At 47.3% G+C, this 25,501-nt stretch overlaps 1 protein-coding gene across 6 annotated transcripts in view; it reads left to right on the top strand.

Annotated features, from left to right (window-relative positions):
- The window catches only part of LOC103543389 (cationic amino acid transporter 4-like), a 110,984-nt gene extending 85,858 nt beyond the window's left edge, over positions 1-25,126 (top strand). For 3 of the 6 annotated variants that reach the window (XM_070628726.1, XM_070628724.1, XM_070628720.1), the window contains one exon: positions 20,254-25,126. Coding sequence is in view for 2 of the 6 variants with exons in the window: in XM_070628725.1 (XP_070484826.1) it covers positions 16,572-17,593; positions 18,048-18,640; positions 18,884-18,992; positions 19,094-19,170 (1,801 nt within the window). In the remaining 4 variants the exon portion in view is untranslated. The other 3 variants (XM_070628725.1, XM_070628727.1, XM_070628722.1) reach the window with 2 other exon arrangements.
- The last annotated feature ends 375 nt before the right edge of the window (positions 25,127-25,501 follow it).

Here is a 25,501-nt window from a genome sequence, read left to right as displayed (position 1 = left end):
AATCAGCAACATCTCAAATAAAAGTCACAAAAACTATAATCATCCTCATCAGTTCACTCAGTCCTGTGGAATAAATTCTTGATCTTTATCTTCTATTGGCAGTTTCATGAAGTCATCAGTTTCTCCATTAGAGTTCTGTATTTCTTACCCAGTTCAGTTTTATCCTCTGAAAGTTTATCAGAAACCTGTACTCTAGAGTAAGTATCAGAGTCTTTTCCATGAATCTGAAGATGAAACGTATTTGCAAAACCACCAGAGTAAAAGAGCAACTATCTGCAAATGCCAAAGACTCAAAATGGCAATTGACAAAGAAACTTGACTATTTCTGTGACATACAACATTTCAAGATAATAACTAGAATTTTGGCTGACAATCAGAATTTTAGGAATGTTATATAATTTTTTGAACATTTATATCAACAACATTTACTCCCATAATACCACCTAAGAAGGTTTATCATCATTTATTTTACAATGTTTCCTGTGTAATTTAACATACCAAATAAGCCTAATTATTTCAGTATCTTCTTCTTCATGGGAAGAGAGAGGATGTATTTCTTTGAGTAGTCCCAGGCGTCCTCTGAAAATTCTCAAAAAAAAAAAAAGAGGTTTTCCTTAGGTCAAAAGGAAGACTACATTTAGGTTTTGAATTTTGTGGGAAGCTTTTCAAAAATATCAAAAGGTTTGAAATATTTGGTCAAATAGGAAACAATGTTCACTGTGAAACAATGCTCACCAACTTATCCATTCAATCAAAGTGACAACAGAAAAAGTCAAGGTCAAATAGAGAGTTAAAATAGTCAAGAAAAACCTTAATAGAGAGACCTCAGTCTTTTTGAACATAGGTAATTATTATCCTTTTTTTTTTGAGGAAGATAAGCCCTGAGCTAACATCCACTGCTCATCATCCTCTTTTTGCTGAGGAAGATTGGCCCTGAGCTAACATCTGTGCCCATCTTCCTCAACTTTATATGTGGGACACATGCGTGGCTCAATAAGTGGTGCATAGGTCCATGCCCAGGATCCAAACCAGGGAACCCTGGGCTGCTGAAGTGAGTGTGCAAATTTAACCACTGCACCACTAGGCCAGCCCCATAAGAAATTATTTTAAATCATTTGCATTTTAGGTAAACTTACTCAGAACCAAAGAAAAGCCTTTTATAACCTCTTTTTCAAAATCTGACTAAAAGTCCAGGAAAATTATCCTTTTAAGGGAGAGAGAACCAAATTTTAATTTTTGCACCAGCTTATTTTTGACATTAAAACTCATTTACTTAATTAGATTTATTTCAATCTCATGCCTTCCTCTTTCCCTCCTACTACTTTGGGACGAATTGATATTTCTTAACAAAACAAAAATATTTCATTATTTATACCTTCTTTACTGAAAACATACATCTGACTTTCCTTGAATACGAAGATGTTTTCTGTATTAATTTTTAGTAGAATTTTTAACCCTTACAGACCTTAGTGAAAACTAAAAAGTAAGCAATTATGAACTGTCTTTTACAATAGTATTCTGTGGCTTGGCAAATTTATAAATACTTTTTTATAACTTCTAGAAACATGCTACTTCATAGTACAATCTTTTAATAAAAATACAAGACATGTTTACTATTAGACCCAAACATCTTTTAATTTCTCTGTAATAAGAAGTCAAAAGTAGATAAACATAGACATGTTTAGTGATAATGTTTCAGTAAACTATTCTATTTGAAAATGACCCAGATATCCCATGAATTTTTTTTTAAAGATTGACACCTGAGCTAACAACTATTGCCAATCTTTTTTTTTTCTGCATTTTCTCTCAAAATCCCCCCAGTACACAGTTGTATATTTTAGTTGTGGGTCCTTCTGGTTGTGGCATGTGGGATGCCGCCTCAACAAGGCCTAATGAGTGGTGCTATATCCGCACCCAGAAACCAAACTGGTGAAATCCTGGGCTGCCAATGCAGAGCATGCAAAATTAACCACTCAGCAACAGGGCCAGCCCCATCCAATGAATTTTTAATCATTTAAATTCACCTAGCAAAACTTGAAAGTTTCAAGTTATCAAAGAGATGCTAGAAGTTATCACAAATATGCATGCCAGAACACACAATTATTTTTCAAAGTTCACCCAACACTTTTATCTTTTTCACATCTATTTAGTTTACTCGATCCCAATAATTATTTAGATTGCCTACAAAACTTCATGAGACATTAGATAAAATTAGCCATCATTTTGTTATTATTTTTACTAACTAGTTCTGCAATAGAGATAACGTAAGCTTATATGACCAATAAAAATACAATAGAGGCAGAACGTCTGCATTATATACAACGCTGATAACTTTGAGGACATGTCCATTTTAATCAAGTCAACAATCTTAAATAAGATTTCAGTTACCAAAGATTAACTTATATCATGTTAACTTGATAGACATTTGGGTTTGTTGCATTTAGAAATAATTTATGTAAGTGCTTACTTTAAGCCAATTGACTAGAGCTCTTTAGAAATTATATCATCTGGAGGTAAAATATCACACATGTAACACATATAAACATACATACAGAGAGTCTCCACACCTATTGTTTTAAAATTACTGCCCTGAATCAGGTACAATAATACAGTAGTTATGAATCCAAATTTTGTTTAAAGTCTATTTTACTAATATTTGTGAAGACATTAAAGATGCTAGATTTTTAGCAAGGGTGATCTTATGGCCGTTTTTCTTTCCTTTTTTTTTCTTCAGTCCTAGGAATTAGTAATGGGCTAGATATTCCCTGGAGGGCTTGCAAGCTCCTTGAGATAAGGAAAACGGGTGGCACCTGAACTGTCTCTACAGCTGAATTTCCAGTCTTTTGTAAGGATATTTTTTCAAGGACAATTGCTCTTAATTTCTCAGAAACTGGGTTAGAACTTACGTGACATTACAGGTTGATGTACCTGTCCAACTACATCACAAAGGCACAGAGAAACCACTCAAATTTTCTCCAAGATGGAGTTTCTGGTGCATATTTGCCTTATCTGTTTTTAACATCCTAATACCTACAAGCATTTTGAGAGGAACAGGGGAGGCTTTGGAACTGGAAAAGGACAAGTGAACTTTGAACTGCTTTCTAGAGCTGGACTGCTGGCCCTACAGGGATCTGCAAGACAAAGATGGTTGTTTACAGTTCCCCAAAGAACTGGAAAGAGGTTGATCCACACTTTAAGCTATATTTTTTCAATTTAGAAGTTTTTCCCGTTTAAGGAACCATTCTCTGACCTTTGACGAGTAGGATCCTAATAGTAACTCAAACTAATAAGAAATTATCGATTAACTCTGGATGCAACAGACATCCCCAAAAGAGAGTGTAAAAGAAGCAACCCTCAGAAGATCCAGAAAGGTCACTCCCAAAAATAATCAAAGAAAGCAAAGGCTTCTGCTGCACAGGTGGTAGTGCACTAACAAGCAATGGAAGTTGAGATGACAAAGGCCCCCAATGGCCTGGGACCCCTCATGACCAAAGAGGTCACAAAGCCAAGCTCTCAAGATAGAACAAGACAAAAGGAAAAAAACTCACCCTATATGCACATTAACAGCTTTAGCTATGCTTTACTGAGCCAGACTAATACATGGGTGGGGAGGTGCCACAGGGTTGGGGATTGTGTGTGCTTTACAGAGTACCTCGTCATTGCATGGACACTTTCTTGAGGTTCGCAGGAGACCTGTTGTCATCAACCCCCTTCTGTGACCAACTCATCCTATCAAGGGAGTCTTCTTGAGGTGGTGACTGCCTAATGGCTCTCAATTGCTTGACCTGTGCCCATCAATATTGAAGCTTTTTTGGATTCCAAGATGTCCCTTAGCAACAGCTTCCAGCTTATGTGCATACTCTATAGGTGTCCCTATAGCAACGTTTACTGTGGGCCTGCCCACACAACAGGCTTATGGAGATGCCTGCATCTTACCCTGTGGTCTTTCCCTTTTTATGACAAAGGACACAAAAGACAGAGACAAGGGAAAATAGTGACTGTCTCTGGGAGCAGAAGGATCAATAAACCAATGAGTACTCAGTAGCTCATACTACATACTCATAGCTAAAAGGCACCCAATTTGGGAAACTTCAGCCTAAGACGCTACAGGTGGGGCTCAAATTAGCACTTCTGATTAAGAATTTAGACATGCAAGTCAAAAGTATATTTATGCTGCAGCTAGAGTCAGATCGTGCAAATTTCAAGTGTCCCCAAAATGAAGACCCTTACAATGAAGGCCTAACCAAGTCTTCCTTCTAACGGCCAATATAATTTTCCCCTGAGGCTGATGGCAGTTTGGTAGGACCCTTAGCCACGAACAGGAGTGCAACCTGCATTTCTGTCTGACCATCTCAGGCTGAAAAATGCAGTGCAACCTCATTCTTTTTCCTGCCATAGTTTTGAGATTCCCCCAACCTGATGATTATCAAGCCAAGCCCTCAGGACACAAAACAAGCTTGATAAGAGTCTGCACTCCTTTACAAACATTGACCGCTTCTGGAAACTTTAGGTCAAAAGGTGGAGACTTTGAACCTTTGAAGGTTTGTTTCTTGTTTGAAAGCTCAAAAGGAGCCCAAGGTGGCCACTGTAATTCTAAATTACCCCAGGTTATCTTGTCAGCTGTTTACACTTATCCCCATTTTAGGGGGTTTTGCCCGATGTAGTCACAACACCACAGTAATTTCTAAAGAGAGTTTATTACAGTTACTGAGAAACTCAGTCCCCAGAACAGCCAATTCAGTTCAGACAAACACTAATACATAATACAATTCTACACATAATACAGACCATAATACTAGCTAGGGTCCCAGGAGTAGCTCAGAAACATAGCCAAGAACTACTCAAAACCAGATTTCCAAGGGAACGTCAGAACCAGCACCAGGACTTGCCCAGACCGAGAAGCAGCTTCATGAGTGAAGCTTTCTTTCCTATCTCTAAATATCTTGGATGGTTTAGGCCCAAGGTTCAGGTCTCAGCCCACCAGGATTCCCCAGAACACAAGCCAAACTTATATTTCCAGGACATCAAACCAGAGAGACAAGGTAAAGGATAGTCAGTTTCTTAGAGATAATTACCCCTAGTCCAGAGACATCTTGATCCAGAAGCTGTTTCTTCTCCCAAAGGGAAAACAACAATGCCTTCGGGCCTGGAGCACCACAGTGGGGAGACAGGAATCCAATCAGTGAAGGCTCTGGAGGAAACTGCTCAAGTCCCACTTAGGGTGGATGGAAATGATGTTGGGCCGGTGAGCTGAGGAGTCGAAAGAAAGATTTCTTGGACTCTCAAGGTCTGGCAGTAGTGCTCGTTTATTTAGAGAACAGTATGGAATAGCATGGGGACAGGACCCAGTGGCAGTCAGAGCTGCTGCTGCAAACATGGGTTGAGGGTAGGGCTAAATTTAAGGCATAGGTATGCGAGTTACCTCTTTACAAGACAAAGGAAAGAATATGTAAAAAAAAGTTGTTAAAATGGTATCAGTGCTGGTGGGGTCTGGTTATTGGGTGGTCTTATAACATTTAGATAAGAATCAAATCACATTAAGTAAATGGCAGAAGCCACCATCTTAAATATTATCTTCAGCTAAAGACAAAGGAGGATGTGGGTGGTGGTGGTTGGGGGAGTCAGCTACATGAGGTTACCAGACAAGCACAATAAATAAGATTTAAGTCCTTGCCATCCCCATTAAGAGTTTCTAGAGATAAGGTCATCCCCCCTTCCTCCTGGTGCAGAGAGGGAGACATCCCCACAGATAGAGACTTTGGAGACTTTCTTCACAAATGCAAATGTCTCTCATCAAAGGGCAAGCAATTCCACTCCTCAGAGCCTCCTTCCCGTCTGCAGTAACCAGCCTAAAATAATCCTCACCAAAAAGACCCCACACCCTGCCAGGGGCTGCAGGGCCTTGGGCGGGTGGTCGCAGGACCTTGGTCCCTTCGTGGTCACCAATTTTTACCACACAAAATTGGGTTTCTCTTCTGATGTGCATAAACAAGCCAATTAATTATGGCATCCGACTCTAGGGGGAGAAATCAGCTTTTATTCTGTGAAATCAACCTGCAGGGACACAGGGGGCAGGTGCCCTGAGAACTGTCTCCCCAGTTCAGGATTTTGGGTGGAATTTAAGAGGTTAGGGAGATTATGCTGGCACACAGAAATGCTGGTGGGACAGGTTCTGACTGGTGGGCTTCAAGCATTTATGGTAATGTTTTGAAAATTTATGACAGGGTGGGGAAGGAATCTTAACACCAGATCTTCCTGAAGGAGGGAGCCTTCACTTCTGACAAGAGTCCGACTTTCAAGTTCCGGTCACGTCCTCGTCCTTGGGATCTGTGGGGGTGGAGGTATTCAGTTCTGAGGTCGTTTCAGGTCTTGATTTCTTCATTTACTCATGCTCTGGCTGTGCGGCTTTCCAGTTTTTCTGAAAGACAATCCTTAATCACTTTGTTGAACTGGTCCTGGAGGGCCTGTGGTTACATTTACATTAAATTTGCTGTTTAATCTTTGTTCTAAGTCAGACTTCCGTTCCTTCATTTTATTAAGAGATTCCCTAAGGCTAGCCATTATATTTTGTGGGATTTTCTTTTCCATTATTCTTCCCATAAATACCAATGTCAGCTGCTTGTGATAAGAGCTCTCTCAAATAGTTTTCAAATATAAAATTTACTCCAATTCAAAAGATCCATCGTTTGGCCCTTGACGAGGAGGATCTCCATTGGTGTATTTATTCCAATAGTGACTCAGTCCAATGAGACTTTATAAAGAAAGACCTGGAGGTAACTTTCCAGGCTTAGAGTAAATCTTTACCATGGATGCAAGACGTGTCCCTGGAGAGGGCACAGGTGATGCATCCCCCATGATCCAAGAAGTTGACTCCTCAAACCCTCAGGAGGAGTAAAGAGCTTCACTGCACAGGCGGTAAGGATGGTGTAATGAAAATGGTCCCTCTGGCCTCTCACGAGAGCATGGGAGGCCTTTAGTCACAGACCCACTCATCTGTGACACCAGGCAGGAGCCACAGGAATGGGACTTTTCCAGAACTAACAAACAAGGAAGGTTGAGATGACAAAGGTCTTCATGGACTGGACCCTTTATGACAAACTCCCCTGAGAGCCTGGCACAGCCAGACAGAGGATGCTTGGAACCTCAGTCTGTTTGACTGGCCACCAAGGTTTACTCCAGCAAATGCACCTTCCAGATGCTGGAGATCAAGGAAAATATTATCACTGGTCAGAAAGCTAAGTTCTCGGGACATAGAATAAAGTGGAAGGAAAAAGCTCATCTGGTTGTGGTTTTTTCCTTACATACACAGTGACAGCTTTAGCTCTGCCTTGGGTCCCTTGGAGCCAAACTAATAGGTAGGAGGGATGTGCCATGGGGTTTGGGATTGTGTGTGTTTTACAGAGCACCTCATTGCACAGAAATTTTCTCGAGGTTGGCAGGAGACCTGTTGTCATCTACCCAGTACCATGACCAACTTTTCCTATCGTGGGAGTCTTCTTTAGGCAGCAAGCACCCCAATGGCTCTGGACTGCTCGACCCATGCCCACCAATATTGCAGCCTTTTGGCTTCCAAGATATCCCTCAGCAACAGCTGTGACCTCATGTGCATATGAACCTACAGCAAAGTTTGTCTCAACAGACACTGCTCTGGTGAGATAGCAAACTCACCAGCCTGTGCCTGTGGGCCATCCCAGACAACGGCCTTATAGGGCCTATGTCTGCATCAACTCTATGGTTTTTCTTTCTTTCTTATCTTTTTAAAGATTGGTCCTGAGATGACATCTGCTGCCAATCTTGTTTTTTCTCCTTCTTCTCCCCAAAGCCCCCAGTACATAGTTGTATATTCTGCCTGTAGGTCCTTCTGGCTGTGCTATGTGCGATGCTGCCACTGCCTGGCTTGTTGAAAGGTCTGTGCCCAGGATCTGAACCAGCGAAACCCTGGTGCACCAAAGCAGAGCACGCAAACTTAACCACTCAGTCACAGGGCCAGCCCCTGGTTTTTCCTTTTTATGACATATGACACAGATACAGAGACAAAAAAGAAAACAAGTCGTGACTATCTCTGGAAGGAAAAGGACCAAAAAAAGCCAAGAGTACTCTACCAAATTTATTGGAGTCATTAAAAAGCACAAGAAAATAGTTCCCCAAGTATCTTCTCCTGCCAATCTAAATTTAGAAAGAAAGAAAAAAATTCTCACTATTTCCCTCCACCAGACCCCACAGATAGAGGTTCCTGCAGGCTGATGTGGTCAGAAACCTTACTTCTTGCCGTCCTTGTCAGATGACCCAGAATCTCCGCATCTGCGATCGTTCCAGGAAGAAAGCACTTCTTCCAGCCAGAGAAGGCAGCTTGCCAGCCAGTGCAGAATCCTGATGGCTCCACCAAAACTGTAGGGTATGAGGGAGAATTCCCCCTTTTCCCCTTCCTGTTCTTATGGCTGGTCAAAGAATTAAAACTGACATAAGGCAGGGCAGCAGAGAAAATCAAAGTTTAATATGTGTACCTATTGACTTCATAAGCATGAGGAATTCCAAAGACAGTCAGGCAAAATGAGGCGCATTGTCCTTCTGGACTAAGGAGAAGGAGATAGAGGTCTGAGACTTCAAAGGGGAGAAGCCAATCTAGGAGAAGGTGGGAAGAATTAATATTTGGTAAAGAAGTGTTTGCATTGTCCCATCTACAGACAATGGGAACTGAATGAGGTCTTTGGATAAAATGGCCCTTGCTAGATGACTTCCTGCCCACCACACCTAGAGTTATCTATAGTAAGAGCTCCTTCCTGGGACAGGCCTGTCTATCTTAAGTTCTTTTAGGCAGTTTATTGGAAGGTGAAATGTTCTTCCAGAGTCTTCTGAGCCTTGATTGTCTTCAGCTTGAAATAATGCACATACCAGAGTGGCACATCTTGGGGCAGTTTGCCCTGAACCTCATCAAAGGTTTACAGCAACCCTGGGTCAACCAAGTTTATTGGCACCTTTTTTCTAACACCATTGGCTCACTTCTTGTCTTTGTGTCACATTTTAATATTCACAATGTTTCAAATGTTTTCATTATTATTAATTTGTTACAGTGATCTGTGACCAGTGATGTATTTTTTCTTCTTCTTCTTTTTTGAGGAAGATTAGCTCTGAGCTAACTTCCACCACTAATCCTCCTCTTTTTGCTGAGGCAGATTGGCCCTGAGCCACCATCTGTGCCCATCTTCCTCTATTTCATATGTGGGACACCTGCCACAGCATGGCTGCATAAGCGGTACGTAGACCTGCACCGAGGATCCAAACCACTGAACCCCAGGCCACAAAAGGGGAGCACTTGAACTTACTTAACCACTGTGCCACCAGGCCGGCCCCTGTGATCAGTGGCCTTTCATGTTAGAATTGTAATTGTTTTGATTGTTTTGGTTGCCACAAACTGTGCTCCCATAGGAGGGCAAACTTAATTGATAAATGTTGTGTGTGTTCTGGCTGTCCCACTGACTAGCAGTTGCCCCATCTCTCTCCCTCTCCTCAGGTCTCCCTATTCCCTGAGACACAACAATACTGAAATTAGGCCAGTTAATAACCCTACGATCGCCTCTAAGTGTTCCACTGAAAGGAAGAGTTGCGCGTCTCTCGCTTTAAATGAAAATCTGGAAATGATTAAGCTTACTGAGGAAGGCAGGTAGAAAGCCAAGATAGGACAAAGGCTAGGCCTCTTGCACCAAACAGCTAGCCAAGCTGTGACTGCAAAGAAAGAGTTCTTGCAGGAAACTAAAAGTGCTGCTCCAGTGAACACACAAATGATAAGGAAGGAAGACAGCCTTATTGCTGATATGGAGAAAGTTTTAGGGGTCTGGATAGAAGATGAAACCAGCCACAACATTCCCTTAAGCCAAAGCCTAATCCAGAGCAAGGCCCTAACTCTTCAATTATAGGAAAGAAGAGACAGGCTAGGAGGCTGCAGAAGAAAAGAGTGAAGCCAGCAGAGGTTGGTTCATGAGGTATAAGGAAAGAAGCTGTCTTCATAACATGAAAGTGCCAGGTGAAGCAGCAAGTGCTGATGGAGAAGCTGCAGCACGTTATCCAGAAGATCTAGCTAAGATCACTAGTGAAGGTGGCTGCTCTAAACAACAGATTTTCAATGTAGATGAAACAGCCTTTTATTGGAAGAAGATGCCATCTAGAACTTTCCTAGCTAGAGAGGAGGAGTCAATGCCTAGCTTCAAACCTTCAAAAAACAGGCCGACTCTCTAGTTAGGGGCTAATGCAGCTGGCGACTTTAAGTTGAAGCTAATGCTCATTTACCATGCCAAAAATCCTAAGGACCTTAAAAATTGTGCAAAATCTACTCTGTGCTCTATAAATGGAACAACAAAGCCTGGATGACGGTACACTTGCTTACAACATGGCTTATTGAATATTTTAAGCCTACTCTGGAGACCTACTGCTCAGAATAAAAGAGTCCTTTCAAAATATTACTGCTCATTGACAATGCACCTGGTCAGCCAAGATCTCTGATGGAGATGTTCAATGTCCATCAGATATTGTTTTCATGCCTGCTAACACAACATCCATTCTGCCTGATCAGGGAAGTCATTTTGATTATGGACCATGGAGTAATTTTGACTTTTAAGTCTTATTATTTAAGAAGTAGTTTTCATAAGGATATAGTTCCCATAGATAGTGGTTCCTCTGAGGATCTGGGCAAAGTAAATTGAAAATCTTCTGGAAAGAATTCACCTTTCTAGATGCCATTAAGAACATTTGTGAATCATGGGAAGACGTCAAAATATCAACATTAACAGGAGTTTGGAAGAAGTTGATTCCAACCCTCATGGATGACACTGAGGGATTCAAGACTTTAGTGGAGAAAGTCATTGCAGCTGTGGTGGACAGAGAAGAGAGCTAGGATTAGTAGTGGAGCCTGAAGATGTGACTGAATGGCTGCACTCTCATGATAAAGCTTTAATGGATGAGGAGTTGCTTCTTATGGATGAGAAAAGAAAGTGGTTTCTTGAGAAGGAATCTACTCCTGGTGAAGACACGTGAAGATAGTTGAAATGACAACAAAGGATTTAGACTATTACATAAACTTAGTTGATAAATCGGTGACAGGGTTTGAGAGGACTGACTCCAGTTTTGAAAGAAGTTCTAGTGTGGGCAACATGCTATCAAACGTTTCATGTTACAGAGAAACTGTTCAAGAAAGGAAGAATCAATCAATGCAGCAAACTTCACTGTTGTCTTATTTTAAGAAACTGCCACAGCCACCCCAGCCTTCAGCAACTGCCACCCTGATCAGTCAGCAGCCATCGACATGGAGGCATGACCCTCCCCCAGCAAGAAGATTACAACTTGCTGAAGGTTCAGATGGTGGTTAGCAGTTTTTAAGTAATAAAGTGTTTTTTAATTAATGTATGTACATTGTTTTTTTTAGACATAATGCTATTGTACACTTCATAGGCTATAGTATGGTGTAAACATAACTTTCATATGCACTGGGAAACAAAAAACTTCATGTGGCTCACTTTATTATGATATCCACTTTCTTGCAGTGGTCTGGAGTTAACCCCTAATAACCCCAAGGTATGCCTGTGTAATTTCAGCACTTAGATTTAGGTCTTTGATGCATTTTGAGTTAATTTGTGTGCGTGGTGTGAGATGGGAGTCTGACTTCATTCATTTGCATGTGGATATCCAGTTGTCACAGCACAGTGTGTTGAAAGATTATTGTTTCCCCCAGTGAGTTGTTTTGGCGTTCTTGTCAAGAGTCAATTGGCCATCATTAAAGTTCGGAGCTCACCTCTTTGGCAAGCTGGGTTTATTCCCCGTCACAGAACAGCACCTCTCTGTCAGTGGCCTTGCTGTGGTGGCAGCTCACATCGAAGCACTAGAAGGACTTATGACAAGGATATACAACCATGCTCTGGGGCTTTGGTGAGAAAAACAAAAAGAGGAAGATTGGCAACAGTTGTTAGCTCAGGGTGAATCTTTCCCCACCAAAACAGAAGAAAAAATCAATTGGCCACCAAGAAAATGAGAAAATGAAACATACACTAGGAGAAAATATTTGCAAAAGACATATCTGATAAAGAATTATCTAAAATATGCAAAGAATTATCAAAAACAACAATAAGAAAACCAACAAGTCAATTAAAAATGCGCAGATCTGAGCAAACACCTCACCAAAGAAGATGTACAGTTGGCAATAAACCTATGAAAAGATGCTCCACATCCTATGTCATTAGGGCATTGCAAACTACAACCACACTGAGACACCTCTCCACACCTGTTAGAAGGGCAAAAATCCAATACACTGACAACACCACATGCTGCTGAGGATGCAGAGCAGCAGGAACGCTCTTTCATTGCTGGTGGGAACGCAACACGGCACAACCATTTTGGAAGACAGTTTGGCAGTTTTTTAGAAAACTGAAGATACTTTTACCACATGATTCAGCAACCACACTCTTTGTTATTTTCCCCAAAGAGTTGAAACTTATATCCACTCAAAAGCCTGCACATGGATGTTTACAGCAGCTGTATTCACGATTGCCAAAACTTGGAAGCAGCCAAGATGTCTTTCAGTAGGCGAACAGATAAATATACTATGGCCCATCCAGACAAGAAATGTTACTCAGTGTTAAAAAGAAAGGAGCTATCAAGACATGAGAAGACATCAGACAACCTTAAATACATGTGACTCAGTGAAAAAGGCCAATCTGAAAAGGCTACATACTGTATGATTCGATTCCAGCTACATGACATGCTGGAAAGGCAAAACTGTGACAGAAAAAGATCAGAGGTTCCCAGGGGTTAGTGGGGAGGGAGGGATGAGTAGGTGAAGCACAGAGGATTTTTAGGGCATACTGTAGTAGTGGATACATGTCATTATACATTTGTCAAAACTCATGGAACATACAACACCAAGAGTGAGCCCTAATGGAAACTATGGGCTTTAGGTGATAATGATGTGTCAATGTAGGTTCATCAATTACAACAAATGTACCAATCTGCTGGGGGATGTTGAGAGTGCTGGAGGCTGTGCACGCGTATATGGGAACTCCACCTTCTGCTCAATTTTGTTGTGAACTTAAAACTGCCCTAAAAATGAAGTCTATTTTTAAAAAATCAATTGGCCATAAATTTAAATTGGCTAAAAATTTTTAAAAATTAATTGCCCATATTTTGGGACTCTCAATTCTATTCCATTGATCTATGTCTATGCTTATTTCAGTAACACACTGTCTTGAATGCTGTAGCTTTCTGGTCTGTTTAGAAATCAGAAAGTGTAAGTCCTCCAACTTTGCTCGTTGTCAAAATTGTTTGGGCTATTCTGGGTCCCTTGCATCTCCACATGAATTTTAGAATGAGCTTGATAATTTCTGCAAAACAGGCAGCTGGGATTGTGATAAAGATTGCACTGAATCTGCAGACTGATTGGGGAGGATTGCCATCTTGACAATATTAAGTTCTCCGGTCCATGAAAGTGGGATGTCCTTCCACTCATTTAGGTCTTCTTTTACTTTTTTCAATATGTTTAGTAATTTTCAGTGCACAAGTCTTGCATTTCTTTTGTCAAATTTATTCTAATGTACGCCTATACATACACTTATTCCTTTTGATTCTATGGAAGCAGAATTGTTTTCTTAATTTCATTTCTGGATACTTCATTGCTAGTGTATAGAAATACAATTGAGTTTTGTCTAGTGATCTTGTATCCTGCACCGTTGTTGAACTTGTTTATCAGTTCTAATAATTTTTTGTGTGGATTCCTTAGCATTTTCTCTCCCTAAGATCGTGTCACCTGTGCTAGAGATAGTCGTACTTCTTCCTTTCCAATCTGGATTCCTTTGATTTCATGCTCTCACCTAATTGCCATGGCCAGAGCCTCCAGTGAAATGTTGAGGACAAGCGGTGAGAGGACATCCTGAGGTTGTTCCCGATCAGAGGGAAAGCTTTCAGCCTCTCACCACTGAGCACAGCAGCCGAGGGTTTTCGTAGATGGTCTTTAGCAGTTTGAGGGTGGTCCCTTCTGCTCCAGATTGCCTGACTCTTTTTCTCTGTGTCTGTTGAGATAACCATCTGGTTTTGTCCTTCTTCTATTAGTGTGGCATATACTACATTGACTGATTTTCAGATGCTAAATCAATCTTGCATTCCTGGGATAAATCCTGCTTGATCCTTTATACGTTGCTGGATTCAACTTGCTGGTATTCAGTTGAGTAATTATACCTCTATATTCATAAAACATATTGGTCTGTAGATTTCTTTTCCTGTGATGTCTTTGTTGGGTTTGGTGTGAGGGTGATCCTGGCTTTGTAGGATGAGGTGGGAAGTGTTCTCTCTTTGCGTATTTCTTGGTGCTTTCTCTTCACTGCATCTTCATGGTGTTGGTCTGTGTAACTGCCTTGCTCAGTGGGGTGCAGCGTTTGGCCCAGCCATATCCCTGGACATGTACAGTTTACTGCATCAACCGTGCTTGGCCACGAATATCCACTGGATGTTGATGCCTGTGAAGGGGTGTGTAGTGAGAGCCCCTCTCTGGGTAGATAAAGTCATTGCTCTGAAAGCCTGCACACCAGCTCTCAGGTTGTCATCAGCAAGGCCTTAGGGGAACTCCTGTTATAAAATTGCCCAAGCCTCTTGGTTGGAAATGGCTTTTCTGGATTTTTGTGAAGGCATTTCAGAGCAAGCAACATCTGCTCAGCTATGTTTGGGCCACAAAGAGTGAGGTACGGGAGCTGTCATCCGTGCAGGCAGTGGGAGCCCATCTGAGAAGTTCCTCGAGACGATGTCAGCCAAATATCAGAAGGGGGCAACGGGGTGGGCTAAGGCAGAGTGTTCTAAGTGGCACCATCATGTCTGGGATCACATCATCCTGTCCCCAGCCCACTGAGCCAGACAGCCTGCTGGTGCCCCTAAAGTCCTATTCCACAAACCACATAGAAACCTGACAACATGGAGAGAGTTCTTGGGGAAGAGGATATCTGCTTTGGTTTTGGTTTGCTTGGAGGGATTGCCATCATTTTGCTGTAAACACGTTCACACCTGTCACACCAACCTTTCCACTTTCAAAGAGGGAGGGGCAGAAGGACAAAGACTCCTCAGCCCCAGGAATAAATAAGCCCAAAGTGGGGGTTGTGATGGTCACATGATGAGACCCGTGATGTGGGGACTGGCATGGACTGGACGCTCAGTCCATGATACTTCTCAGATATCCACGGTGGGGAGCTGCTATTAGGGTCCCCAAGGGTCCTCCAGGCTTGACAGGTGCTCCTGTCTAGAAAGGGCTGTCATTGGTGTCTGAGGGGCCCTAGGGACGCCCCAAGCTGGAGGTCGTCCCCAGGAGTCTGCTTGCCTCCTTTCAGGACATCGTGTGCAGCTACAAGCTCAGAACAGCCAGCGTGAGTCCTGCCGATTCACAGAACAGTCCCCAGAGCTGCGCACTCCCTCGTCAGCGGATGAGGGTGGCTTACTGCCATCCCGTTGTGCCCAGAGGTCAGGCGCTGCCCAGGGCCTCTCAGCCAGGTTCATACCCTCGTCTTACCAGCGTCTTGCCTGACGCCCACAGCCCCACAGCTCCCAGTGTGGAGGGGCCTGGATGGTGCCCAGCTGGTGGAGTACCTGTGTTGGGATCAAGGGTCAAGGAGGGTGTCTGCAGCAGTGGAAAGCAGGTGGGCTCCAGACCCCCCCACCGCAGACCTGGACCTTCACCTCCACAGGCCTCCAGAGGCCACCCCAGTGACCTGGGCTACTCTGTTACCTGGTGGCCTGGGCATCCTCATCTGTGAATCAGGCATAGTAATAGGGTTTCCCTGGAATCTGAGGATCTCTGGTCTTGACCGTGTGAGGTCTGGGTAGTGTTGGCTAAATGCCTGTAAGACTACGATATAGGGTCCAGCGCCGGATCTGGCACCCTGGGGTAGGGACCAGCGTAGAGTGATGGCGGCAGCGGCAGCTATGGTGCCAGCAAGGTTGACAGCAGGTGAGTTGCAGGAAGTCCTGCAGGACAGACTCAGACCAGAGAGGAGGTGACGGCTTTGCTACCTGGGGACAGGGGTATGGTGGAGGTGGCTCTGGCCACAGTGTGGAGGCGGGCTGCAGGGCCTCAGCCTCAGGTGCAGTGCCCAGGGTGTCCCCCACTCCCACCAGGCACTGATATACAGCCTGGCAGGGCTGGGAGTGTAGGCATGAGTGCTTCTATCTGAGTCCAGGTGGCCTCTGGGCCAGAGTTGCTCCTGTTCCAGGTCCTGGAGCCCTGGCCCAGCTCCCAGGAAGACTCGGGCTTCCACCCTGCCCTGGGATCCCAGACCACTGGAGCGGTTCCTAGTCGGGATCCCTGGGACGGCCCCCTCCCCACTCTCAGGGCCCCTCCCAAGCACGCCCAGGTCCCCCTCCACCAGCCTCCCTTCCTTGCCCCGGAGGCAGGCAAAAGCAATCTCCATGCTTCCCTATGACCTCCTGCCTCATCCAGCCGTCCAGGCAGCCAGTGGTTCCAGGGTTCTGTCCCCAGGGCAGGGTCAGAGCAAGAACTGAAGGCTGGTCAGGACCTATCTGGTCATTCTGTCACTCCTCTCTCGCCCTCGTAGGTGCCGGCAGCTGGCTTGGTGCACCTCTCAGCTGTCCACCATGGCCTGGGGACTGCCCAGCACCACCAGCCTGGCACGCTTCTGCCAAAAGCTGAACCGGCTGAAGCCACTGGAGGAGTCCACCACGGAGACATCACTTCGGCGCTGCCTGACCACGCTGGACCTGACCCTGATGGGTATGGGTGCTACAGTGGGCTCGGGCCTCTACGTGCTCTCAGGCACCGTGGCCAAGGAGATGGCTGGCCCTGCTGTGCTTGTGTCCTACAGTATCGCTGCTGTGGCCTTCCTGCTGGCAGCCCTCTGCTACGTGGAGTTCGGGGCCCGTGTGCCCCGCACAGGCTCTGCCTACCTGTTCACCTACGTGTCCATGGGCGAGCTGTGGGCCTTCCTCATTGGCTGGAACGTGCTCCTCGAGTACCTCTTTGGTGGCGCCGCTGTGGCCCGCGCCTCGAGCAGCTACCTGGATGCCATCTTCAACCACAGCATCCGTAACTTTACGATGGCCCATGTGGGCATCTGGCAGGTGCCTTTCCTGGCCCAGTTCCCTGACTTCTTGGCTGCTGGGGTCATACTTTTGGCCTCCACATTTGTCTCCTGTGGAGCCCGTGTCTCTTCCTGGCTCAACCACATGTTGCTTGCCTTTAACCTGCTCGTCATCCTCTTCATCATCATCCTGGGGTTTGTCCTGGCCCGCCCGCACAACTGGAGTGCTGACGAGGGCGGCTTTGCACCTTTCGGCTTCTCTGGCATTATGGCCGGTGCCGCCACCTGTTTCTATGCCTTCCTGGGCTTTGGCGTCATTGCTGCCTCCAGCGAAGAGGCCCAGAACCCGAAGCGAGCCGTGCCTATGGCCATCATCATCACGCTTAGCCTGGTGGCTGGCGCCTACATCCTTGTCTCCACTGTGCTCACCCTCATTGTGCCCTGGCACAGCCTGGACCCTGACTCTGCGCTCGCTGATGCCTTCTACCAGCGGGGCTACAGCTGGGCAGCCTTCATCGTGGCAGCTGGTGCTATCTGCGGTAAGAGGACTTTCCGGGCAAGGAGGGAGGGGACAGGGTGGTAGGGCCCTGCCCTAAGCCACCCAGGGAACACAGCTGCATCTGGGACTGTGTTCCCAGTTGCATCCTGGGCCCAGGAAGGTGCTAATGATTAGTCTCTCCACCCAGGCTTGTTGGGAGGGACCTAATCACTGCCCCTGCCAATCGTACACAGAATGTCAGTTCTGGGCATGAGCTGCCAGGTCCTTGCCTGATGGAGGGACTCAGCCCTCATCAGAGTCTCCACCTAAACTGGGCTGTCCCATTCCTGGGTTGTGAGGGGGAACAGTTCAGCATCCCACATACACTCAGGCTTACTCTGAGAGCCCAGATAGACTCATGTCCCTGTTACCAAGGGGCCACCCATGCCCTGAGTCCCAGCAGAGCCCCCTGGTGGGATTGTTCACTGTACTGACCCTCTCACCCTCTGCCACAGCCATGAACACCGTCCTGCTCAGTGACATCTTTACCCTGCCACGCATCGTATATGCCATGGCCACCGACGGGCTCTTCTTTAAGGTGTTTGCCCATGTGCACCCCCGGACACAGGTCCCCGTAGTGGGCATCCTGGTGTTTGGGGTCCTCATGGCTTTCCTGGCGCTGCTGCTGGACCTCCAGACACTGGTCCAGTTCCGGTCCATCAGCGTACTGCTGACCTTTACCTTCGTGGCAATCAGTATTATCGTGCTACGCTTCCACAAGTCCCCTCCAGCCAGTTCCCTGGGCCCAGCCAGCCCTGTGGGCAGTGAGCAGGCCTCAGCCCCTGAGCCTGGGCAGCTGCGACCAGCCCTGAGGCCCTACCTCGGCTTCCTGGGTGGGTACAGACCTGGAGCTGCTGTGGCTTGGGTTCTCCGTGTCCTGGTGGCCTCGGCCATCACTCTGGACTGCGTGCTGGTCTTTGGGGGCTCGGCCCTGCACCTCCCACCCTGGGGCCACACCCTGCTGCTCCTGGTCAGTTCCGTCGTGTTTCTGCTCAGTCTCCTCGTCCTGGGGGCCCACCAGCAACAGCGCCGGGAGGACGCCTTTCAGGTACTTCCTCCAGCCAGCACCCCTCACTCTCAGCCCAGCCAGCTCCCTTCGCCCCTTCCTCCTCTGCCGTGGCAGGATGCACCAGGGCTCATGGGGCAGGGGAGGCCTGTATACCATCCCCCTCTTTCTGCATGGTGAGTGGGCATTTGTCTCTGGAACCTCCAGAGGTGGAAAAAGGCTCTGTGGACTCCCAAGAAATCAGCCCTTCCCTGCAGCCCAGCAGCCCTGCCCTTGCCCCCTCAGGTTCCCATGGTGCCCCTGACTCCAGCCCTGAGCATCCTCCTCAACATCTCCCTCATGCTGCAGCTGAGTTATCTGACCTGGCTGAGCTTGTCCATCTGTCTGCTGATTGGTGAGTAGGGGCCAGGCTGGGACCCTGGGTGGGCTGCAGGAGGAGGGCAAGCAGGGAAGCTGGGCTGGGACCTGCCCCTCAGGCTTGTGCCATCCTTACAGGACTCCTGGTGTATTTTGGCTATGGCATCTGGCACAGCAAGGAGAACCAGCGGGAGCTGCCAGGGCTGCTGGCTTAGAAGAGATGGTACAGGCCCTGCAGCCCCTCAGCCAGGCACCGGCGCAGGAGCCTGGATGCACACAGCAGCCCACCAGTCCCTGAGGACCGCTTGGGGCCTGCCTGCCCACCTGCACCTCCTCATGGTGAAGAGGGGCTGGCAGCTCCTTTTGTCCAAGGCAGCTTGGGTTTTCAGGAATGTCACTGCCAAGGAGTCCTCAGGACCCTAGACCTTAGCCCAGGTGCCGAACTTAGAGACTTTGGAGTGGGCTGTGGCCGGTGCTGGTGGGGTGGACTCTGCGCAGCACCTTCCACTTTATGACCAACTCCAGCTACCTGGGCAGGTGAGCAGGGTGGGCAGGAAAGAGGCCCACAGACCCAGGGATCTGCAATAACTGCTCAATCACCAACCTGGCCTGCCATCGTGTCCACTGTGGTATTCTTTGTGGCACTGAGTCCTCGCCTGCTCCTGGAAACCAGAAGATTGTCCACAGTCCACAGTAAAGTTGGTGAGGTTCTGTAAGGGTGAGGCACCAGCCCTGGGACAGCCCTGAGTCAGGGACATGGCCTGGCCTGGGTCCTGGGGTCATGCCCTCAGGCCACTGCCCTCTGCACAGCACAGGGGGGAGCTACAGACACCAGGCACAGAAGGGTCCCTGACAGGGTGGGGCCAGGCTCCCTCCCAGGTACCCTACATGTCTCCTTGGGGGCGGATGCAGAGAGCAGAGCCTGGACCCCAAGGAAGTCACTTGGAAAGGGCAGTGGAGTTCCTGGGGTCCCTCAGTTTCCCAGGGCTCCCAAAGCAGGGCATGTGCCTGAGGCCTGTCCCAGGATGTGGAGGCCCACCTGCCCGGGTACACACATCTCTCAGGCACAGGTCTACATGGTTCCCCTGGGGGCGCACACCCACGTGCAGACTGAGGCAACAGCTGTTTCCAAGCTCAGGGCCCTCAGCTCCAGCTGCCTCTCTCCCTACTGTCCCCTCAGGGCTTTGGGATGAAGGCTCTGGATGGGACACACTTGTGCAGGTGGGTGTACTATTGCTGTAGGGCCCCATCCTCGGGGTCTCCAGGCCCACTCTGCACCCCCCACTGGTCTCCCCAAGGCCACGCCGCGTCTACCATAGACACTTCCACCACCCCATTCCTGCCTGTGAGGAGGACACAGGAAGCTACTGGCTCTGGCAGCTTTACTCCTCGACTCTCTGCAGCCATGACATCCGCTTTCTCTTGGCCCCATGGACAACCAGGGACACTTGACCGTGCTCCAATAACCAGGCTTCAGGGCCGTGAACTCTCACTCCAGCCTATCTGAACTTGCCTCCAATAGACACTGCTTGGGGTTTGAGAGGCAGAGGGACCCCAAGGGTTGGCTGAGACTCTGGGTTCCAGATGATTCCAGATGCTGCCCAGCCTGAGCCCCAGAGCTGGCCCTCCCCAACCTGGCCCATGTCACTCTGCCAGCAAGCTGCCAGCATGACCTGGTCACCAGGGACATGTGAGAAGACAGCCCCTTGTCTCCATGGAGTGGGTACCCCCAAATCCCTGCCCCTCCCTGGGACAAAGAGAGGGCTGGACTCCAGCAGCACCCGTCCCTCCCCCCTGCCTGTGGGCCTGGGGACATGGGGAAATCCTCCAGCAGGCAGGACTCAGGCCCCTAGGAGGGTGCCAGAGCCAGAACAAGGCCAGCCTGCTGGGGCTTCCATGTGTTCTGTTAAGGACATTCTCTCCAGCCCCTGGGCTGCACCTGGGGTCTTGGTCAGAGCATCGTCCTCGTGCAGTTGCCTCAGGTTATGGTGGGCAGCTGGCCAGACACGTTTTCAGGTGTGACCTTGGGTAGCAGTGACATATGTGTCCAGATATACAGCCTCCCCACCCTATGGCTCCCTGCAGCCCAGTGAGTTGGGCTGGGGGTCACCAAGGAGACAGACAGAAGGTCCCAAAGGATCCCAATGCCCACCAACTCAGCCTATCCACCTTCCTCTCCATCCCAGCCCCCCACAGCCCAAGGGCTCCACCAGGAAGATGCTGGCACTCACAAGCTGAGTGGTTATGGGCCCAAGAGGTGCCTGTGCCCTTGCATGGGGTCCCAGGGGGTCAGATCATCTGCCCACTGCACTCATTCCATGGATGAGGCCCAGAGCTGGGAGGGGACCTGCCCTAGGACCCCAGCACCAGAGTAGCTGAGACAGCTCCTTGTCAGGCTGCTTTCTCCCCTGTCTTGGAGTCTGGCTGCACATATCCAAACTTCCCTGCCTGAGAGGCCTGGGCTGAGCCATTCTGGCTGTGGCTGTCACTGCCTCCCACCCCTCTGCCCTGTCTGCCCACATGCACCCTGGCCTGGCCCCTCCCTCCCCAGTGAGGAGGGTGTTGAAGCAGACCCCATAGCACTGGAGCAGGCTCTGGGCCTCCGTGCCTGAGGCCTCCCCCACTGAGTGGCTGTCCTGGGAGCAGGAGAGTCTAGTGGTCGGCTCTACCCACTCCTGGGCTGGCCCGGCCCTCACAGGCCTCATCTTACTCATCCACTGACTCCATCCACCCCCAGCCTAGTCCTGGGTCTCAGCCCTGTGTCACTGCTGAGGACACAGGGGACAAGCAAGCTGGGACCTGCCTCTCAGAAGCTCCCTGCCTGCTGAGGGGATGGGGACAGAAGGGTCCTTAAACAGACACCAGCAGTGGGGGTGGAGGGAGGTGGGTGCAGGCCTGGGCTGTGTGGTCCAGAGAGGAGACTCACTCTCCTGGGAACCAGGGGCTTCCTGCCAGGAGACTGTCAGGCTGGTTTTCCAGGCGTCAAGAAGGAGTTCCAGGCAGAGACCTAGGGCGGGGAGAGCACAGAGGGGAGGGGGCAGAGTGTGGTTGGGGTCCAGCCCCATATGGTCATGAAGGGCTGGGGAGGCAGTGAAGCCAGGCCCGGACAAGTGAGCAATGTCAAGGGGCGTCACCTCCAGGCCTGGGGGCTGTGTGCACATATGTGTGAGTTTGTTGAGGTGACATGCGGGGGCAGAAGGATGAGGAGTCTGCTTAGGAGACTCAGACATGACATTGAATGCAACGCAAGATCCTGGAGTGCATCCTGGGTCAGAAAACAAAAGATGTATAAGTATTATTGGCACAGCTGGGGAAACTGCAATGTTAAATTTTCTGAGTGTGATGAGAGGACAGCAGTCACCTGGGGAAGGTCCTCATTCACAGGACAGCATTGAGAGGGGTCAGTGTCTGAATATCTGCCACTTACTTTCCAATGGTTTCCTGTGACATCTATCTAAATATATCTGCTCCCTCTAGAGAGGGACGAAGAAAGCAGATGGGGCAAAATAGTAAAAAAAAAAAACCAAACATAGTGAACCCACACTAAGTCTATATGAGTTTTCACAGTACTAATCTTTGAAGTTTACTATAGATTTTCATAATTTTTTAGATAAAATATTTAGGGAAAAGTAAAAAAGAAAGCCCCCTGTGGTGTGGAGGGAGATGCTGGAGGCAGGGTGGAGTGGAGGAGGGGCTGGGTGAGGGGTCCCCATGTTCCCTCTGCTCGGAAAAACAATGGAATGATATATGAAATTGTCCTGCAAAACATGCTTATTCAATATGATGAATGGTTATTATCAGAAGCTTTAGTGTAATGGAAATTCCTCAGGGTTTGCAGTCTGACGGGCCTGGGACCAAATCCTGATCCATCAACATTAGATCCTGGATTCTGAATCCGAGATCAACACTAGTCTAGACACAATGTTCTACTTCCTCTTCCTTCCCTGTTATCATTAGTCTCCTCTGCCTGGCCCAGATGCGATCCTCAGCTTTAAGGGAAATACTTCTGAATTCTACAGTCCATGTAAAAGCCTTCCCAGGACTCAGCCCTGTGTCCATGTGAAACATGGCTGATACCTACCAGGCAGGGTCACTGTGAGAGGGGAGGACATGATAGACCCCACAGAAAGGGCCTGTGCAGAGACAGACTCAGTGCTGGTTCTCTTCCCCCAACCTCTCTGGTTTTCATTTTTTATTGAGGAACAACATTTATGCTGCAAAGTGCACATGGATCAAGGGCAGGGCCTGGTCAATTTTCACAAACAGCATATACCTACGTAACCAGCCCCCCATCAAGAAATAGAGCAGGCCCCCAGAAGCCCCCTTGTGCCTCTTACCTTCTCTGTTTTTAACAGTTCCGAGAGTAATGACATTGTCATCCATAGGAGAGAAGCTGTCCTAAGGAGCTTTTTCGAGGCCCTGTGTGTGTAAGTGAAAGAAGTCAGGTTCTCAGAAAGTGACAATGAGCTGCCTGGTCCTGGGTGTCTCCTCAGGGCGTCCAGGTGAGCAGAGGGTTTGAGGACCTCCCCAGCTCAGTGAAGGTCATTCTTCCAGGGCTTTGCATAAAGACTGCTGCCCACAGAGTGGAGTGCCAAACAGAGTTTCTGCCATTCTACAGACAGTCCCCACCAGCATCTGCCCCTAAATGACTGTGGAGTGTGGCTTCCTCATCTTCCATCAGCCACTTCACTTCCACATGGAGGGTTCTGGGCCTTGCCATGCCTTGTTATCACCTGAGTCTTCACTGAGTCCCAGTGTCAACTGCTGGTAAGTCCTATGGAGCCAGACTTCATGATGACTCAGACACCTGTACCCTCCTCGGCCCCCATGGTCCATATAGTAACCAGGGCCTTCCTCTGCTCTCCCTCATTTATGTAACAGGAGCTCATATGATGTGCTGACATTGAGCTTGGCACAGGGTCAAGGTGCCCAAAGTCCCTGTCCTGGTGACCTCAGAAGACAAAATAAAAGCTAGTGTGCCATTGGCATTCCCACACTCAACTTGTGAGAACCCAAGTGACACAACTTTTTGGGAAGGCAATTTGTCCTTATGCACTGAGAGCCTTAGAACTGCCTGTGACCTTTGACCCAATGGTCTGACTAATCTGCTCTACAGAAATAACCAGAGACACAGAAAAAATTGATGCCCAATGATGTCCACTGAAATGCTGTTTATAAGACAAAAATTGGAAATAATCTAAATGCCCACTAACAGGGGATGGTTAACTGAGATTTGGAACTCTGCAAACACTAAAGCCAAGTGTTCAAAGAACATTTAAGACTTTGTGAAAATGCACATGATTAATACACTGGCAAAATTCGGATAAAAATTCCCATGGTCTGTCAGGCAGGTTCTCAAAAGGGTAAACATGGAGATGACCATGTGACCCAGCAATTCCTCTCCCAGAGAAATGGAAACATATGTCCCCACCAACACCTGTACTCAGATGTTCATGGCAGCGTTCTTCTTAATAGCCACAAGGTGCAAATGTCCACCAGCTGATGAAAGGATAAATACTGTGGGACACCCATGCAATGGAATATGATTTGGGAATAAAGAGGAATGAAATTTGAGGTGATGAAAATGTTCTCAAAATGATTATGGTGGTGATTTCCCACCTCCATGGCTACACTAAAATAAATCGAATTGTGGACTTTAAATAGGTGAATTGTACCTCAATACAGATGTTTAGAAGAGAATGGCATGAAGCAGCATGCTACTGCGGGAATGGATCATGTGGCAAGGGGAATGTGTCCTGATACAATACGGACGGAACTTGACAACGTTATGCTGAGTGAAAGGAGTCAGTCACAGAAGACCATTTTGTACAATTATGTTTATACAAAATGTCCAGAATAGGTAAATCCACAGAGACAGAAAGGAAATTCGAGGTTGCCCAGGGCTGGGGAAGGGACAGATTGGAGGTTGACAGCTAAGGGGTATGGACTTCTTTTGTGGATGATAAAAATGTTCTAAAATTGATTGTGGCGATGGTTGCACAACTCTGTGGGTATACTATAATCTGTTGTTTGTCCACCACTTTAACAGGGTGAATTGTACGGTATGTGAATTATATCTCAAGAAAGTTGTTAGAAAAAAGTGTCATATTGTTTGATCCAAGTTGTGTACAAAAACATGTATGAATGTACATGAAAATAAAAAGACCAAAATCGCCCCTGGCATACTGATAATGTTTATCTCTAGGTTGTGGGTTCATGTATTTTTATTTTGTTTATATTTCTCTGCATTTTCCACACTTTCTATTCTAAGTACTCATTACTTTTAGAATCAGAAAAATAAATAGCACTTAAAAACACAACACGGTACAGGCTAAAAATCAACTGTGTGCATGGCATGCTTGGAGCCCTTAGGAAGGAGGGTGCTATAGACTGAATTTTCCCCCCAAAACATCATATGTTGAAGCCCTGTCAGTGTGAATGTGTTTGGAGATAGGAAGCAATTAAGGTTGGGGCCAGCCCTGTAACCAAGTGGTTGAATTTGCCTGCTCCGCTTTGGAGGCCAAGGGTTTCAAGGATTCAGATGGA

The sequence above is a fragment of the Equus przewalskii genome, chromosome 7 (genome assembly GCF_037783145.1).
Source record: "Equus przewalskii isolate Varuska chromosome 7, EquPr2, whole genome shotgun sequence".
NCBI classification, from domain to species: Eukaryota; Metazoa; Chordata; class Mammalia; order Perissodactyla; family Equidae; genus Equus; species Equus przewalskii.
Note: the sequence above shows the minus strand (reverse complement) of the source record. Positions and strands in the feature narration are given on the sequence as shown.